At 47.2% G+C, this 18,364-nt stretch overlaps 1 protein-coding gene across 8 annotated transcripts in view; it reads left to right on the top strand.

Annotated features, from left to right (window-relative positions):
* Positions 1-18,364, top strand: part of LOC139552705 (dachshund homolog 2-like) — a 282,108-nt gene that overhangs the window by 196,060 nt on the left and 67,684 nt on the right. For 4 of the 8 annotated variants that reach the window (XM_071364709.1, XM_071364708.1, XM_071364707.1 and 1 more), the window contains exons 4-7: positions 3,194-3,346; positions 8,506-8,678; positions 10,648-10,783; positions 13,576-13,650. In XM_071364709.1, coding sequence (XP_071220810.1) covers positions 3,194-3,346; positions 8,506-8,678; positions 10,648-10,783; positions 13,576-13,650 — 537 coding nt within the window. Of the gene's footprint in view, positions 1-3,193; positions 3,347-8,505; positions 8,679-10,623; positions 10,784-13,575; positions 13,651-18,364 lie in introns of all 8 variants that reach the window. The other 4 variants (XM_071364705.1, XM_071364704.1, XM_071364703.1 and 1 more) reach the window with 2 other exon arrangements.

The following is an 18,364-nucleotide window of genomic DNA, read 5'->3' as shown; positions in this document are numbered from 1 at the left end:
CTAAGGAGATGCACTGTGATGGACACATTCTCTGTCAGTGAGGGTCTAAGGAGATGCACTGTGATGGACACATTCTCTGTCAGTGAGGGGCTAAGGAGATGCACTGTGATGGACACATTCTCAAAGAATGACTGACATCTGCCTTAATGCCATCTCTCTCGGTCTCTCTCTCCACTTTTCTCTACACCTTTCTGTCTCTCTCTTTCTCTCTCTCTCTCTCCACATTGGCATGGTCTCTGGCTAATTACACTCTAGCCAACACTGGGGGGCCCTTGGACGTAGCCCAAATGGGACATCAGCACCAGTGCTGGAGATGTTCTTTACACCCCTGTCCTCAGATATACTGCTCCAACGGGAACTTCACGTCTGAGCCAAACTGACACTGAAGTGGTCAGATCACCAAGGTCAATTGGTTGAGTTATTGGACCTCCAACATAGGGCATTAGGAGAAGGAGGCTCCACTCCGGGTGAGCTGCTCTCAGTAGACCTGTGCTGAGGGATAGGCCACGGCTCTCCTGAGACCTGGTTCTCCTCTCTGCCCTTCAGGCCCCATTCTCTCCAAAGCCTGGAACGGCTCGGATTTGAAGACATTCATCGCTAAGCCTTTATTTTCGTCGTTCAGTGCTCTCGTCTTTGGTTTGAAAAGGTCTTTCATCGTTTTCAGGATCACTGGCATAGTATAACTTCTCCAGTGCTGTTTTAGAATATTGGAAAACTTAGATGAAGTGTATACACATGATGAAACCATTCATAACGACGTCAGGATAGAGATAATAGCCTACATGTTTTCATCAATCCTCCCAGACATCCTCCTCTCCATCTTATGTTTCATCCCCAAGCTTTTACAAATACTATACATTATACAAATATACAAATATCTCCAAATATACATTTTTGTCTGTCACGGTCATAGGCAAACACAGTAGGATGTTCATGCTCAAACCCACTGGCAGGCTTTAACCAATGCTCTCTCTCTCCCATGCTCACACGCTCCTGAGTGACCCTGCCCTGAGGTGTTGGCCTCGGCCATTAGTTTAGCTGTTTGTTTTTCTCTCTCATCCAAATGGCTCCCCACAGACAAGAAGGGAATTCTACAGATGAAGAATTTAATTTGCATTATTGTTAAAAGAAGCACACACTGCAATCTGTTGCAAAAACACCTTCTGTTATTTTACTCAGAGGACTTCAGTTACTTATTAGGTAGAATTATACAATGATTTCGATTCCTCTCGTTTAGATTTTTTCCCTCCCTTCATTATTCTATTGAAGTGTTTTTATGTCTCCTAGCGACTAGGCCTCCATTACATTTCATTCTATTGATTTATTTATGTATATAAGACACTCAGCCGTGAATAACATTGACTGGAATGGGTTAACCTTATAATGGCCTGGAGCTGTGAGTAGACAGGAAATAGGTGATTTCCTGTGCCACGTTCTGCCTTGTTCTAATGGATGGCCTGCCTGCCTATCTGCCTGTCTGCCTGTCTGCCTGCCTGTCTGCCTGTCTACCTGCCTGTCTGCCTGTCTGTTTCCCTGCCTGTCTGTCTACCTGTCTGTCTGATTGTCTACCTGCCTGTCTGCCTGCCTGTCTGTTTCCCTGCCTGTCTGTCTACCTGTCTGTCTGCTTGTATACCTGCCTGTCTGCCTGCCTGTCTGTTTCCCTGCCTGTCTGTCTACCTATCTGTCTGCTTGTCTACCTGCCTGTCTGCCTGTCTGCCTGCCTGTCTGTTTCCCTGCCTGTCTGTCTACCTGTCTGTCTGCTTGTCTACCTGCCTGTCTGCCTGCCTGTCTGTTTCCCTGCCTGTCTGTCTACCTGTCTGTCTGCTTGTCTACCTGTCTGCCTGCCTGCCTATCTACCTGCCTGTCTGCCTGTCTGTCTGTTTCCCTGCCTGTATGTCTACCTGCCTGTCTGCTTGTCTACCTGTCTGTCTGCCTGTCTGTCTGCTTGCCTGTCTACCTGCCTGTCTGCCTGTCTGTCTGCTTGCCTGTCTACCTGCCTGTCTGCATGTCTGTCTACCTGTCTGTCTACCTGTCTGTCTACCTGTCTGTCTACCTGTCTGTCTACCTGCCTATCTATCTATCTATCTATCTATCTATCTATCTATCTATCTATCTATCTATCTATCTATCTATCTATCTATCTATCTATCTATCTGTCTGTCTGGCTGGCTGTCTGTCTGTCTGTCTGTCTGTCTGTCTGTCTGTCTGTCTGTCTGTCTGTCTGTCTGTCTGTCTCTGTCTGTCTGTCTGTCTGTCTGTCTGTCTGTCTGTCTGTCTGGGGTACTCACTGTAATAAGGGCCACCACCATGTGTGTCACAGCAGGTGTTCTCTACTGTTTCATACAGTACCATACAGCACCATACAGTATCATACAGTAAAATACAGCACCATTCAGCACCATGCAGTACCAATCAGCACCATTCAGCACCATACAGCACCATACAGTACCATAGGAGCACCATTCAGCACCATACAGCACCATCCAGCACCATGCAGTACCAATCAGCACCATTCAGCACCATACAGCACCATACAGCACCATAAAGTACCATACAGCACCATTCAGCACCATAAAGCACCATTCAGCACCACTCAGTACCACACAGTACCATACAGCACCATCCAGCACCATGCAGTACCAATCAGCACCATTCAGCACCATACAGCACCATACAGCACCATACAGCACCATTCAGCACCACTCAGTACCACACAGTACCATACAGCACCATACGGCACCATACAGCACCATACTGCACCAATTAGCACCATTCATGCACCATAGAGTACCATACAGCACCATAGAGTACCATACAGCACCATAGCGTACCATACAGCACCATACACCCCCTTACAGCACCATACAGCACCATACAGTACCATATCTCAGGTGTATCAGAACCTGAATGTAATGTCGATCTCACAGGGATTTACAGTAGTCATTTACATTACAGTAGTCATTTGCATTGCAGTAGTTGTTTACATTACAGTAGTTGTTTACATTACAGTAGTCATTTACATTACAGTAGTTGTTTACATTACAGTAGTTGTTTACAGACTATTTACATAGGCAGGGCAGTGCTTTCCCTGGCCATGCGATGTGTGATGCTGAGCTGAGTTGTTGTGTAGGTGGCCTCCCCCACTCACCCCCCTCCCCTCCGCTCCCCGTGTCGCCCCTGTATGTGTCCCCAGGCGGAAGCGAGTCCTCCTGGGACAAAGAGAAGCTCCAGTCTCCCCCATCCTCTGGTGCTGCCCACAGCCTGGGTCACGCAGGCCTGTCAGGGCAGCACGGCCTGTCCAGCTCCCAACTCAGCTCCCTGCAGCAGAACCACCTACTGGCCAACCGTGAGTCACACACACAAACACAAATACACACTTAATGTACACACACACACACACACACACACACACACACACACACACACACACACACACACACACACACACACACACACACACACACACACACACACAGCCTCCCTCCTTCCCCTCTCTCCACATGTCTCCCCAGTCTGTCACCAACCCCTGTATGGTCACCTGTCTGTGCTATGGTTAAAGTGATACAAAGATATCAAATAAAGTGTCTTAATGTACTGTGCATGAAAAGTTAAACATCCATGGTGTGTCTATTAATAATCTACTGGTGTCTATTAATCATTTTTATTTCACCTTTATTTAGCCAGGTAGGCTAGTTGAGAACAGATAAAGCAAAGCAGTGCGACAAAAACAACAACACAGAGTTACACATGGAATAAACAAACATGCAGTCAATAATACAATAGAAAAGGTCTATATACAGTGTGTGCAAAGGAGGTAGGATAAGGGAGGTAAAGGCAATAAATAGGCCATAGTGGCGAAATAATTACAATATAGCAATTAAACACTGGAGTGATAGATGTGCAGAAGATGAGTGTGCAAGTAGAGATACTGGGGTGCAAAGGAGCAAAAAAATAATAATAACAGTATGGGGGATGAGGTAGTTGGATGTGCTATTTACAGATGGGCTATGTACAGGTGCAGTGATCTGTGAGCTGCTCTGACAGCTAGTGCTTAAATTTAGTGAGGGAGATATGAGTCTCCAGCTTCAGTGATTTTTACAGTTTGTTCCAGTCATTGGCAGAAGAGAACTGGAAGGAAAGGCGGCCAAAGGAGGAATTGGATTTGGGGGTGACCAGTGAGATATACCTGCTGGAGTGCGTGCTACGGGTGGGTGCTGCTATGGTGACCAGTGAGCTGAGATAAGGCGGGGCTTTACCTAGCAAAGACTTATTGATGACCTTGAGCCAGTGGGTTTGGTGACAAATATGAAGCGAGGGCCAGCCAACGAGGGCATACAGGTCGCAGTGGTGGGTAGTATATGGGGCTTTGGTGACAAACGGATGGCACTGTAATAGACTGCATCCAATTTGCTGAGTAGAGTTTTGGAGGCTATTTTGTAAATGACATCGCCAAAGTCAAGGATTGGTAGGATAGTCAGTTTTACGAGGGTATGTTTGGCAACATGAGTGAAGGATGCTTTGTTGCGAAATAGGAAGCTGAATCAATATTTAATTTTGGATTGGAGATGCTTAATGTGAGTCTGGAAGGAGAGTTTACAGTCTAACCAGACACCTAGGTATTTGTAGTTGTCCACATATTCTAAGTCAGAACCGTCCAGAGTAGTGATGCTGGACGGGCGGGCAGGTGTGGGCAGCGATCGGTTGAAGAGCATGCATTTAGTTTTACTTGCATTTAAGAGCAGTTGGAGGCCACGGAAGGAGAGTTGTATTGCATTGAAGCTCGTCTGGAGGTTAGTTAATAACACAGTGTCCAAAGAGGTGCCAGAAGTATACAAAATGGTGTTGTCTGCGTAGAGGTGGATCAGAGAATCACCAGCAGCAAGAGCGACATCATTGATGTATACAGAGAAAAGAGTCGGCCCGAGAATTGAACCCTGTGGCACCCCCATAGAGACTGCCAGAGACAACAGGCCCTCCGGACAACAGGCCCTCCAATTTGACACACTGAACTCTGTCTGTGAAGTAGTTGGTGAACCAGGCGAGGCAGTAATTTGAGAAACCAAGGCTGTTGAGTCTGCCGATAAGAATGTGGTGATTGACAGAGTCAAAAGCCTTGGCCAGGTCAATGAATACAGCTGCACAGTATTGTCTCTTATCGATGGCGGTTATGATATCATTTAGGACCTTGAGTGTGGCTGAGGTGCACCCATGACCAGCTCGGAAACCAGATTGCATAGTGGAGAAGGATAAGGTGGGATTCGAAATGGTCGGTGATCTGTTTGTTAACTTGGCTTTCGAAGACCTTAGAAAGGCAGGGTAGGATAGTTATAGGTCTGTAGCAGTTTGGGTCTAGAGTGTCTCCCCCTTTGAAGAGGGGGATGACCGCGGCAGCTTTCCAATCTTTGGGAATCTCAGACGACACGAAAGAGAGGTTGAACAGGCTAGTAATAGGGGTTGCAACAATTTTGGCGAATCATTTTAGAAAGAGAGGGTCCAGATTGTCTAGCCCGGCTGATTTGTAGGGGTACAGATTTTGCAGCTCTTTCAGAACATCAGCTATCTGGATTTGGGTGAAAGAGAAATGGGGAGGCTTGGGCAAGTTGCTGTGGGTGTGAAGGGCTGTTGATCGGGGTAGGGGTAGCCAGGTGGAAAGCAAGGCCAGCCGTAGAAAAATGCTTATTGAAATTCTCAATTATCATGGATTTATCGGTGGTGACAGTGTTTCCTAGCCTCAGTGCAGTGGGCAGCTGGGAGGAGGTGCTCTTATTCTCCATGGACTTTACAGTGTCCCAGAACTTTTTGGAGTTTGTGCTACATGATGCAAATTTCTGTTTGAATTTCTGTTTGAAAAAGCTAGCCTTTGCTTTCCTAACTGCCTGTTTATATTGGTTCCTAACTTCCCTGAAAAGTTGCATATCGCGGGGACTATTTGATGCTAATGCAGTACGCCACAGGATGTTTTTGTGCTGGTCAAGGGCAGTCAGGTCTGGAGTGAACCATTTTTATAATGGGGCATGCTTTGTCACAGCCGATGCTGGAAGAAGACCAAGGTGCAGCGTGGTCAGCGTACATTTTACTTTTTATTTAAAATGTTTCCAACAAAACAACAAATGAAATAAACAACCGTGAAGCTTTACAGGGCATTAGTGCCACAAACAAAGTTAACTACCCACACTGAAAGGTGGGAAAAAGGGCTACCTAAGTATCGTTCCCAATCAGAGACAACGATAGACAGCTGTCCCTGATTGAGAACCATACCCGGCCAAAACATAGAAATAAAGAAACATAGAAAACAAAACATAGAATGCTCACCCCAAATCACACCCATACCAAACCAAATAGAGACATAAAAAGGCTCTCTAAGGTCAGGGCGTGACATGCTTATTTAAGATTGAATAAAGAATAATCTACTGGGGTGTCTATTAATAATATACTGGTGTCTATTAATAATCCACTGGTGTCTATTAATAATCTACTGGTGTCTATTAATAATCTACTGGTGTCTATTAATAATCCACTGGTGTCTAATAATAATCCACTGGTGTGTCTATTAATAATCGAGTGATGTCTATTAATAATCTACTGGTGTCTATTCTTAATCTACAGGTGTCTATTAATAATATACTGGTGTCTATTAATAATCTACTGGTGTCTATTAATAATCCACGGGGGTGTCTATTAATAATCTACTGGTGTCTATTAATAATCTACTGGTGTCTTTTAATAATCTACAGGGGTGTCTATTAATAATCCACTGGTGTTCGATTAATAATCCACTGGTGTCTCTTAATAATCTAGTGGTGTCTATTCTTAATCTACTGGTGTCCTTTAATAATCTACTGGGGTGTCTATTAATAATCTACTGGTGTCTATTAATAAACTACTGGTGTCTTTTAATGATCTACTGGGGTGTCTATAAATAATCTACTGGTGTCTGTTAATAATCCACTGGTGTGTCTATTAATAATCCACTGGGGTGTCTATTAATAATCCACTGGTGTCTATTAATAATCCACGTATGTTTATTAATAATCTACGGGTGTCTATTAATAATACACGGGTGTGTATATTAATAATCTACTGTTGTGTATTAATAATCCACTGGTGTGCCTATTACTAATCCACAGGGGTGTCTATTAATAATACACTGGTGTGTCTATTCATAATCTAGGGGTGTCTATTAATAATCTACTGGTGTCTATTCTTAATCTACTGGTGTATTTTAATAATCTACCGGGGTGTCTATTAATAATCGACTGGTGTCTATTAATAATCCACTGGGGTGTCTATTAATAATCCACTGGGGTGTCTATTAATAATCCACTGGTGTCTATTAATAATCCACTGATGTTTATTAATAATCTACGGGTGTCTATTAATAATACACTGGTGTCTATTAATAATCCACTGATGTTTATTAATAATCTACGGGTGTCTATTACTAATCTACAGGGGTGTCTATTAATAATCTACGGGTGTCTATTAATAATCTACTGGTGTCTATTAATAATCCACTGGTGTCTATTAATAATCCACTGGTGTGTCTATTAATAATCCACTTTAAGAATACTCTCACCCGGCCTCCCGGGTGGCGCAGTAGTCTAGGGCACTGCATCGCAGCGCTAGCTGTGCCACCAGAGACTGTGGGTTCGCGACCGGGAGGTCCGTGGGGCGACTCACAATTGGCCTAGCATTGTCCGGGTTAGGGAGGGTTTGGCCGGTAGGGATATCCTTGTCTCATCGCGCACCAGCGACTCCTGTGGTAACAATTGGATACCACGAAATTGGGGAGAAAAAGGGGGGTAAAATTCAACAAAAAAATTACTAAATTAAAAAAAAAAAGTATACTCTCACCCAAACCCATATATGCACAGTCACTTTAACTATACATTCATGTACATATGAACATACTACCTCAATTGGGCCGACCAACCAGTGCTCCCGCACATTCACTCTCTCCCTCTCTCTCTCTCTTCCTCACCCTCCTTTTCTCTCTCTCTCTCTCTCTCTCTCTCTCTCTCTCGCTCTCTCTCTCTCTCTCACCCTCCCTCTCTCTCTCCCTCTCTTTCTCCCTCACCATCTCTCTTCCGCTCTCCCTCTGTCACTCTCTCTCTCTTCCTCACCCTCCTCTCTCTCTCACCCTCCCCCTCTCTCTCTCTCCCTCCCTCACCCTCACACTCTCGCTCTCTATCTCTATTTGTCTCTCTCTGTCTCTCCCTCACCCCCCCCCCTCTCTCTCTCTCTCCCTATCTCTCTCACTCTCTCTCTCTTTCTCCCTCACACTCCTTCTCCCTCTCTCACCCTCCCTCTCTCTCTCTCTCTCACTCTCTTTCTCCTTCACCATCTCTCTTCTTCTCTCCCTCTCTCTCTCTCTCTCTTCCTCACCCTCCTCTCTCTCTCTCACCCTCTCTCCCTCACCCTCTCGCTCTCTCTCTCTCTCTGTCTCTCTCTCCCTCACCCTCACCCTCCCTCTCCCTCATTCCCTCTCACTCTTTCTGTCTGCAGGACTGGACCTACCCTTCATGATGATGCCCCACCCCCTGCTGCCCGTCGGCCTGCCCCCTGCGTCTGTTGCCATGGCAATGAACCAGATGAACCACCTGAACACCATTGCCAACATGGCCGCCGCAGCTCAGATGCACAGCCCCTTATCCAGAGGAGGAGCGTCTGTCATCAAGGTAAGAAAAAGGACTCACATGCTCACAGACATTCATCTTCTAGAGATATTCTCATTGTTTTGCGAAGCCGCTGTAGCAATTCACCCAACACTCTGAATACCAAGACCTTCACATTACCTGTAGGCTTTAAGCCATATACCTATGGTTTATTCCTCATTCATACCACCCATCTGTGAATGTATTTCAACAATGCTCACTACACCACTGGTGCTATTATAACAGAGTGTACAGATGTGAGAGACTTTCATCCCCCTTAAAATGGATGTTAGTCTGTGGCTATCATATTAGCACTGTTGAAGAGGGCTATAATTCAGCTCTAGAGACTAGTAATGAGTATAATTCCAAATAGGAAAATATGTTAATATCGACATTAGATTCTTCCATCTCCCCACGAGGCCAGAACAGAGAGGATGGGTAGACGTTTCCTACCAAGGGGGTTGGCAGACTGCTAGGGTAGTGTTTGTCACTGAGACTCACGGCTCATGTCAGAGACAGCCAGGGGCTTACCGTACAGCCAGGGGAAATAGCATTTACACATATACACACAGAGAGACAGACACCCAGAGAGACAAACACCCAGAGAGACCGACACACAGATAGACAGACATCCAGAGAGACAGACACACAGAGAGACCAACACACAGAGAGACCGACACCCAGAGACAGACACCCAGAGAGACAGACACCCAGAGAGACAGACGCCCAGAGAGACAGACACCCAGAGAGACAGACACACCAGAGACCGACACCCAGAGAGACCGACACCCAGAGAGACAGACACCCAGAGAGACAGACACACAGAGAGACCGACACCCAGAGAGAACGACACACAGAGAGACAGACACCCAGAGAGACAGACACACAGAGACAGACACCCAGAGAGACAGACACCTAGAGAGACAGACACCCAGAGACAAACACCCAGAGAGACAGACACCCAGAGAGACAGACACACAGAGAGACCGACACCCAGAGAGACCGACACACAGAGAGACAGACACCCAGAGAGACAGACGCCCAGAGAGGCAGACGCCCAGAGAGACAGACACCCAGAGAGACAAACACACAGAGAGACCGACACCCAGAGAGACCGACACACAGAGAGACAGACGCCCAGAGAGACAGACGCCCAGAGAGACAGACGCCCAGAGAGACATACACCCAGAGAGACAGACGCCCAGGGAGACAAACACACAGAGAGACAGACACCCAGAGAGACAGACGCCCAGAGAGACAGACATCCTACTGCTTTGCTATTCCAGCATCAGCTTGATCAATTAACTGAATGAATTTCTACATACATGTAGTATATTTGTTTTCAATCAGACACTAACACAGACTATTCAACTCACTTCTCAGACACAGCACCCTTCCTCTAGTGACCTGCTCCAGAGGGGCATGTATGTTGTCGATTTTTTGAGTCATAGTTTTTTTGTGGGTGCTAGGGCAGGCCGTAGATCGCCTCTATTTAAATAGTACCATCCGGATTGCAGATGGCAGAAGGAGATTGCAGCGTCTGGTGCTGTTTACTTTTCCAGCACCCCCCTCACCCCGGCCTGTTTGCCTTACCCTACATAGATATCAGAGGAGAGGAGAGGGGAGAGGTAAGGAGAGAGGGGAGAGGAGAAGAGGGAAGGAGAGAAGGAAGAGGAGAGAGGTAAGGAGAGAGGGGAGAGGAGAGGAAAGGACAGAGGGGAGAAGAGAGGAGAGAGGGGAGAAGAGAGGAGAGAGGAGAGGAGAGAAGGGAGAGAAGAGGGGAGGAGAGAGGGCTTAATCTCCATTTGGATTGTCTGACATTAGGAGTGTTAGGGATGAGGGACCAGCAGATGTGAGGTGTCCACATGTGTTATAGCTAGCTATGTGTGCATTTGTTTATAAATGTGTGTGTGTGTTTATAAATGTGTGTGTGTGTGTGTGTGACTTTACTGAATTAACTCTTTATCAGTCTGACCCTCGGTCTCTGTGGCAGGAGTGTGTCCAGGACAGCCCTTCTCCAGCCCTCTCCATGGAGGAAGGTCCTCGCCCGGGCTCCCAGCCCTCCTCACACCCCAGCAGCAGTGCCTCCAGCTCCCCCGCCCCGCACCAACACACCCCCGACCGCCTGGGTGAGACACAAGCATATCTTTCTTTCTCATGTCTCTCTGCCTCTCCTCCTCTCTATAGCTCTCTGTGTCTCTCTGTATGCCTGTCTCTCTGCCTCTCCTCCTCTCTATAGCTCTCTGTGTCTCTCTGTATGCCTGTCTCTCTGCCTCTCCTCCTCTCTATATATCTCTGTGTCTCTCTGTATGCCTGTCTCTCTGCCTCTCCTCCTCTCTATATATCTCTGTGTCTCTCTGTATGCCTGTCTCTCTGCCTCTCCTCCTCTCTATAGCTCTCTGTGTCTCTCTGTATGCCTGTCTCTCTGCCTCTCCTCCTCTCTATAGCTCTCTGTGTCTCTCTGTATGCCTGTCTCTCTGCCTCTCCTCCTCTCTATATATCTCTGTGTCTCTCTGTATGCCTGTCTCTCTGCCTCTCCTCCTCTCTATAGCTCTCTGTGTCTCTCTGTATGCCTGTCTCTCTGCCTCTCCTCCTCTCTATAGCTCTCTGTGTCTCTCTGTATGCCTGTCTCTCTGCCTCTCCTCCTCTCTATATATCTCTGTGTCTCTCTGTATGCCTGTCTCTCTGCCTCTCCTCCTCTCTATATATCTCTGTGTCTCTCTGTATGCCTGTCTCTCTGCCTCTCCTCCTCTCTATAGCTCTCTGTGTCTCTCTGTATGCCTGTCTCTCTGCCTCTCCTCCTCTCTATATATCTCTGTGTCTCTCTGTATGCCTGTCTCTCTGCCTCTCCTCCTCTCTATAGCTCTCTGGGTCTCTCTGTATGCCTGTCTCTCTGCCTCTCCTCCTCTCTATATATCTCTGTGTCTCTCTGTATGCCTGTCTCTCTGCCTCTCCTCCTCTCTATATCTCTCTGTGTCTCTCTGTATGCCTGTCTCTCTGCCTCTCCTCCTCTCTATATATCTCTGTGTCTCTCTGTATGCCTGTCTCTCTGCCTCTCCTCCTCTCTATATATCTCTGTGTCTCTCTGTATGCCGGTCTCTCTGCCTCTCCTCCTCTCTATAGCTCTCTGTGTCTCTCTGTATGCCTGTCTCTCTGCCTCTCCTCCTCTCTATATATCTCTGTGTCTCTCTGTATGCCTGTCTCTCTGCCTCTCCTCCTCTCTATATATCTATGTGTCTCTCTGTATGCCTGTCTCTCTGCCTCTCCTCCTCTCTATAGCTCTCTGTGTCTCTCTGTATGCCTGTCTCTCTGCCTCTCCTCCTCTCTATATATCTCTGTGTCTCTCTGTATGCCTGTCTCTCTGCCTCTCCTCCTCTCTATATATATCTGTGTCTCTCTGTATGCCTGTCTCTCTGCCTCTCCTCCTCTCTATAGCTCTCTGTGTCTCTCTGTATGCCTGTCTCTCTGCCTCTCCTCCTCTCTATATATATCTGTGTCTCTCTGTATGCCTGTCTCTCTGCCTCTCCTCCTCTCTATAGCTCTCTGTGTCTCTCTGTATGCCTGTCTCTCTGCCTCTCCTCCTCTCTATAGCTCTCTGTGTCTCTCTGTATGCCTGTCTCTCTGCCTCTCCTCCTCTCTATAGCTCTCTGTGTCTCTCTGTATGCCTGTCTCTCTGCCTCTCCTCCTCTCTATATATCTCTGTGTCTCTCTGTATGCCTGTCTCTCTGCCTCTCCTCCTCTCTATAGCTCTCTGTGTCTCTCTGTATGCCTGTCTCTCTGCCTCTCCTCCTCTCTATATATCTCTGTGTCTCTCTGTATGCCTGTCTCTCTGCCTCTCCTCCTCTCTATAGCTCTCTGTGTCTCTCTGTATGCCTGTCTCTCTGCCTCTCCTCCTCTCTATATATCTCTGTGTCTCTCTGTATGCCTGTCTCTCTGCCTCTCCTCCTCTCTATAGCTCTCTGTGTCTCTCTGTATGCCTGTCTCTCTGCCTCTCCTCCTCTCTATATATCTCTGTGTCTCTCTGTATGCCTGTCTCTCTGCCTCTCCTCCTCTCTATAGCTCTCTGTGTCTCTCTGTATGCCTGTCTCTCTGCCTCTCCTCCTCTCTATATATATCTGTGTCTCTCTGTATGCCTGTCTCTCTGCCTCTCCTCCTCTCTATATATCTCTGTGTCTCTCTGTATGCCTGTCTCTCTGCCTCTCCTCCTCTCTATAGCTCTCTGTGTCTCTCTGTATGCCTGTCTCTCTGCCTCTCCTCCTCTCTATATATCTCTGTGTCTCTCTGTATGCCTGTCTCTCTGCCTCTCCTCCTCTCTATAGCTCTCTGTGTCTCTCTGTATGCCTGTCTCTCTGCCTCTCCTCCTCTCTATATATCTCTGTGTCTCTCTGTATGCCTGTCTCTCTGCCTCTCCTCCTCTCTATAGCTCTCTGTGTCTCTCTGTATGCCTGTCTCTCTGCCTCTCCTCCTCTCTATAGCTCTCTGTGTCTCTCTGTATGCCTGTCTCTCTGCCTCTCCTCCTCTCTATAGCTCTCTGTGTCTCTCTGTATGCCTGTCTCTCTGCCTCTCCTCCTCTCTATATATCTCTGTGTCTCTCTGTATGCCTGTCTCTCTGCCTCTCCTCCTCTCTATAGCTCTCTGTGTCTCTCTGTATGCCTGTCTCTCTGCCTCTCCTCCTCTCTATAGCTCTCTGTGTCTCTCTGTATGCCTGTCTCTCTGCCTTTCCTCTTCTCTATAGCTCTCTGTGTCTCTCTGTATGCCTGTCTCTCTCTCTTTCCCACTCTCTCTCCCTCTCTCTCTCTCTCTCACTCTCCCATTTTCTCTCTAGACCGTTGTTTGTAAATAAATAAACTGTATAAACAGGCCAAGACGGACATCTGCATATAAACATGTTGTTCACTGACTTCACTGTTTGTTTGTGTAGTGATGAATCCTGTTGATGGAGACCTTGGGGACAGAGAGGCTGGAATCAACATGAAAAACATGTTCAAAGAGAAAGGTATGTGTATGCTTGTTTGTTTGTGTGTGTGTGTGTGTGTGTGTGTATGTGTGTGTGTGTGTGTGTGTGTGTGTGTGTGTGTGTGTGTGTGTGTGTGTGTGTGTGTGTGTGTGTGTGTGTGTGTGTGTGTGTGTGTGTGTGTGTGTGTGTGTGTGTGTGTGTGAGAGAGAGAGAGAGAAAACAGAGCATATTGTTAAGGAGTGTAGTAAAGCCCTCCTTGTTATCGTGGTTAGTGTTACCAGGTTTGATAAAGTCCCCCCTGTTATCGTGGTTAGTGTTACCAGGTTTGATAAAGCCCTCCCTGTTATCGTGGTTAGTGTTACCAGGTTTGATAAAGCCCTCCCTGTTATCGTGGTTAGTGTTACCAGGTTTGATAAAGCCCCCCCTGTTATCGTGGTTAGTGTTACCAGGTTTGATAAAGCCCTCCCTGTTATCGTGGTTAGTGTTACCAGGTTTGATAAAGCCCCCCCTGTTATCGTGGTTAGTGTTACCAGGTTTGATAAAGCCCTCCCTGTTATTGTGGTTAGTGTTACCAGGTTTGATAAAGCCCTCCCTGTTATCGTGGTTAGTGTTACCAGGTTTGATAAAGCCCCCCCTGTTATCGTGGTTAGTGTTACCAGGTTTGATAAAGCCACCCCTGTTATCGTGGTTAGTGTTACCAGGTTTGATAAAGCCCCCCCTGTTATCGTGGTTAGTGTTACCAGGTTTGATAAAGCCCCCCCTGTTATTGTGGTTAGTGTTACCAGGTTTGATAAAGCCCTCCCTGTTATCGTGGTTAGTGTTACCAGGTTTGATAAAGCCCCCCCTGTTATCGTGGTTAGTGTTACCAGGTTTGATAAAGCCCTCCCTGTTATCGTGGTTAGTGTTACCAGGTTTGATAAAGCCCCCCCTGTTATCGTGGTTAGTGTTACCAGGTTTGATAAAGCCCTCCCTGTTATCGTGGTTAGTGTTACCAGGTTTGATAAAGCCCCCCCCTGTTATCGTGGTTAGTGTTACCAGGTTTGATAAAGCCCTCCCTGTTATTGTGGTTAGTGTTACCAGGTTTGATAAAGCCCCCCCTGTTATCGTGGTTAGTGTTACCAGGTTTGATAAAGCCCCCCCTGTTATCGTGGTTAGTGTTACCAGGTTTGATAAAGCCCTCCCTGTTATCGTGGTTAGTGTTACCAGGTTTGATAAAGCCCCCCCTGTTATCGTGGTTAGTGTTACCAGGTTTGATAAAGCCCCCCCTGTTATCGTGGTTAGTGTTACCAGGTTTGATAAAGCCCCCCCTGTTATTGTGGTTAGTGTTACCAGGTTTGATAAAGCCCCCCCTGTTATTGTGGTTAGTGTTACCAGGTTTGATAAAGCCCCCCCTGTTATCGTGGTTAGTGTTACCAGGTTTGATAAAGCCCCCCCTGTTATCGTGGTTAGTGTTACCAGGTTTGATAAAGCCCCCCCTGTTATCGTGGTTAGTGTTACCAGGTTTGATAAAGCCCCCCCTGTTATTGTGGTTAGTGTTACCAGGTTTGATAAAGCCCCCCCTGTTATCGTGGTTAGTGTTACCAGGTTTGATAAAGCCCCCCCTGTTATCGTGGTTAGTGTTACCAGGTTTGATAAAGCCCTCCCTGTTATCGTGGTTAGTGTTACCAGATTTGATAAAGCCCCCCCTGTTATTGTGGTTAGTGTTACCAGGTTTGATAAAGCCCCCCCTGTTATCGTGGTTAGTGTTACCAGGTTTGATAAAGCCCCCCCTGTTATCGTGGTTAGTGTTACCAGACTTGATAAAGCCATCCCTGTTATCGTGGCTAGTGTCGCCAGATTTGATAAAGCCCTCCCTGTTATCGTGGTTAGTGTTACCAGACTTGATAAAGCCCTCCCTGTTATCGTGGTTAGTGTCGCCAGATTTGATAAAGCCCTCCCTGTTATCGTGGTTAGTGTTACCAGATTTGATAAAGCCCTCCCTGTTATCGTGGTTAGTGTTACCAGACTTGATAAAGCCCTCCCTGTTATCGTGGTTAGTGTCGCCAGATTTGATAAAGCCCTCCCTGTTATCGTGGTTAGTGTTACCAGACTTGATAAAGCCCTCCCTGTTATCGTGGTTAGTGTCGCCAGATTTGATAAAGCCCTCCCTGTTATCGTGGTTAGTGTTACCAGGTTTGATAAAGCCCTCCCTGTTATCGTGGTTAGTGTTACCAGGTTTGATAAAGCCCTCCCTGTTATCGTGGTTAGTGTTACCAGATTTGATAAAGCCCCCCCTGTTATCGTGGTTAGTGTTACCAGACTTGATAAAGCCATCCCTGTTATCGTGGTTAGTGTTACCAGATTTGATAAAGCCCTCCCTGTTATCGTGGTTAGTGTTACCAGACTTGATAAAGCCATCCCTGTTATCGTGGTTAGTGTTACCAGATTTGATAAAGCCCTCCCTGTTATCGTGGTTAGTGTTACCAGACTTGTTAAAGCCCTCCCTGTTATCGTGGTTAGTGTTACCAGACTTGTTAAAGCCCTCCCCGTTATCGTGGTTACTGAATCTGATCGTCTGATGAGAAACGAGGCTCTAAGTCCACATAGAGAGAATCAATGAGTTGTCTGGACAACACAACCCAGCGTGTCACTGAGACTTACTTGGGTCAGAATGACGGTCACACTCAGCCGGTGGCAGCGTGCGGAGCGCCATGGGAACATCAAGGACCGGGGTTAAGTAGTGTCCAGAGGCAGTGCCCAGCACCATGGTTACTGTAGTCATTACACAGCCAAGTAGAGATGTGTCTTCCTACCGGACCATTCATCTGAATCACAGCATTTTACTAGTTGTCCCCCAACTCCCCGCTCCTTTGTTATGCAACAAGTTCCTATTATTAGTAACGTGGCACAGTAACCCCCAAGCATCCATCTCTATCAGGGCTGAAGGGAGGCCCAGGTAGACACCTCAGAGGGGGGCTGGCTAACGGGGGGAGAGTGATCTCCTGTGAGTTCAGGCCAAAAGAGGCCTGTGTGTTGTGTGTGTGTGTGTGTGTGTGTGTGTGTGTGTGTGTGTGTGTGTGTGTGTGTGTGTGTGTGTCTTACACTAAATACATGTGTCAAAGACATTCCCCTGAGAGCCTCTTTTGGAGATGAGCTCCTGTTCTGTATTTAGTCACTGTAACAGTACTGTGGATGAACACAGCCATCTCATGATCACTGTGAAAGCATCCCAGCTACATCAGTAACAGAGGCCACCTTCACAAGCACATCCAGACGAGCTCATTATGGAAATGTACACCCATTCTTCGTCTCATTGGAAACACTCTCTATCAGCGTCATGGACAGTCCGTCTTAATTAATCACTTAATTAGGGCCTTAATTGAACATCTACGAAGCGCTTATTTACTAGACTGGGAGCGAAGTGCTGGTGGTCAGGTTGTGTGTCTCAGCGGCCCGACGCACGCAAACACAGACACACACACACACACACAAATATTTTATCACGGGCCAACACAGGGTGTGTGTCAGCATGTTTCAGTGTGTGTTTGCATGTTTGCGTGGCTGTCTGTGTGTGTGGTGACAGTTTGTGTGCCTGCTGCTGTACTGTGGGAACCGGCAGATGGTAAGATCTAATGCACAGCACACACTACTGCCTTGAGACAGAGAAAAGATACCCCCAGGCACTTTTAAAGAAATTCAGCCACACCTGGCCTGTGACCATATTTTATTAATGTGTCTGGAATATAATCCACCCCAAACACACCCATTATCCTCCTCCCCCTCCTCCTCCTCTACTCCTCCTCCCCTACTCCTGTAGATGAGGCTGGGTCTAGTCATGTTATGGATGGTGGTGTAGATGAGGCTATGTCTAGTCATGCTATGGATGGTGGTGTAGATGAGGCTGGGTCTAGTCATGTTATGGATGGTGGTGTAGATGAGGCTGGGTCTAGTCATGCTATGGATGGTGGTGTAGATGAGGCTGGGTCTAGTCATGTTATGGATGGTGATGTAGATGAGGCTGGGTCTAGTCATGTTATGGATGGTGGTGTAGATGAGGCTGGGTCTAGTCATGTTATGGATGGTGGTGTAGATGAGGCTGGGTCTAGTCATGTTATGGATGGTGGTGTAGATGAGGCTGGGTCTTGTCATGTTATGGATGGTGGTGTAGATGAGGCTGGGTCTAGTCATGTTATGGATGGTGGTGTAGATGAGGCTGGGTCTAGTCATGTTATGGATGGTGGTGTAGATGAGGCTGGGTCTAGTCATGTTATGGATGGTGGTGTAGATGAGGCTGGGTCTAGTCATGTTATGGATGGTGGTGTAGATGAGGCTGGGTCTAGTCATGTTATGGATGGTGGTGTAGATGAGGCTGGGTCTAGTCATGCTATGGATGGTGATGTAGATGAGGCTGGGTCTAGTCATGCTATGTATGGTGGTGTAGATGAGGCTGGGTCTAGTCATGCTATGGATGGTGGTGTAGATGAGGCTGGGTCTAGTCATGTTATGGATGGTGGTGTAGATGAGGCTGGGCCTAGTCATGCTATGGATGGTGGTGTAGATGAGGCTGGGCCTAGTCAGGTTATGCTAGTGGAGGAGCAGAGTATAGTGGGGAAGGGCAAGCAACTAGGGGTGGTGGAGGAGGGTGTCAAGCGGGAGAGGAAAAAGGGGAAGAAGAAAAGAGGTGGGAGGGGAGAGACTGGTGTGGTCAAAGGCACTTAGGAACCTTTGCCTGGTGCTGGGGGGAAGGCCCGGACTAGAGAGAAAGGGCAGGTGG

This window comes from Salvelinus alpinus, chromosome 24 (genome assembly GCF_045679555.1).
Source record: "Salvelinus alpinus chromosome 24, SLU_Salpinus.1, whole genome shotgun sequence".
Taxonomy (NCBI): Eukaryota; Metazoa; Chordata; class Actinopteri; order Salmoniformes; family Salmonidae; genus Salvelinus; species Salvelinus alpinus.
This window is presented reverse-complemented; position numbering and strand designations above follow the sequence as displayed.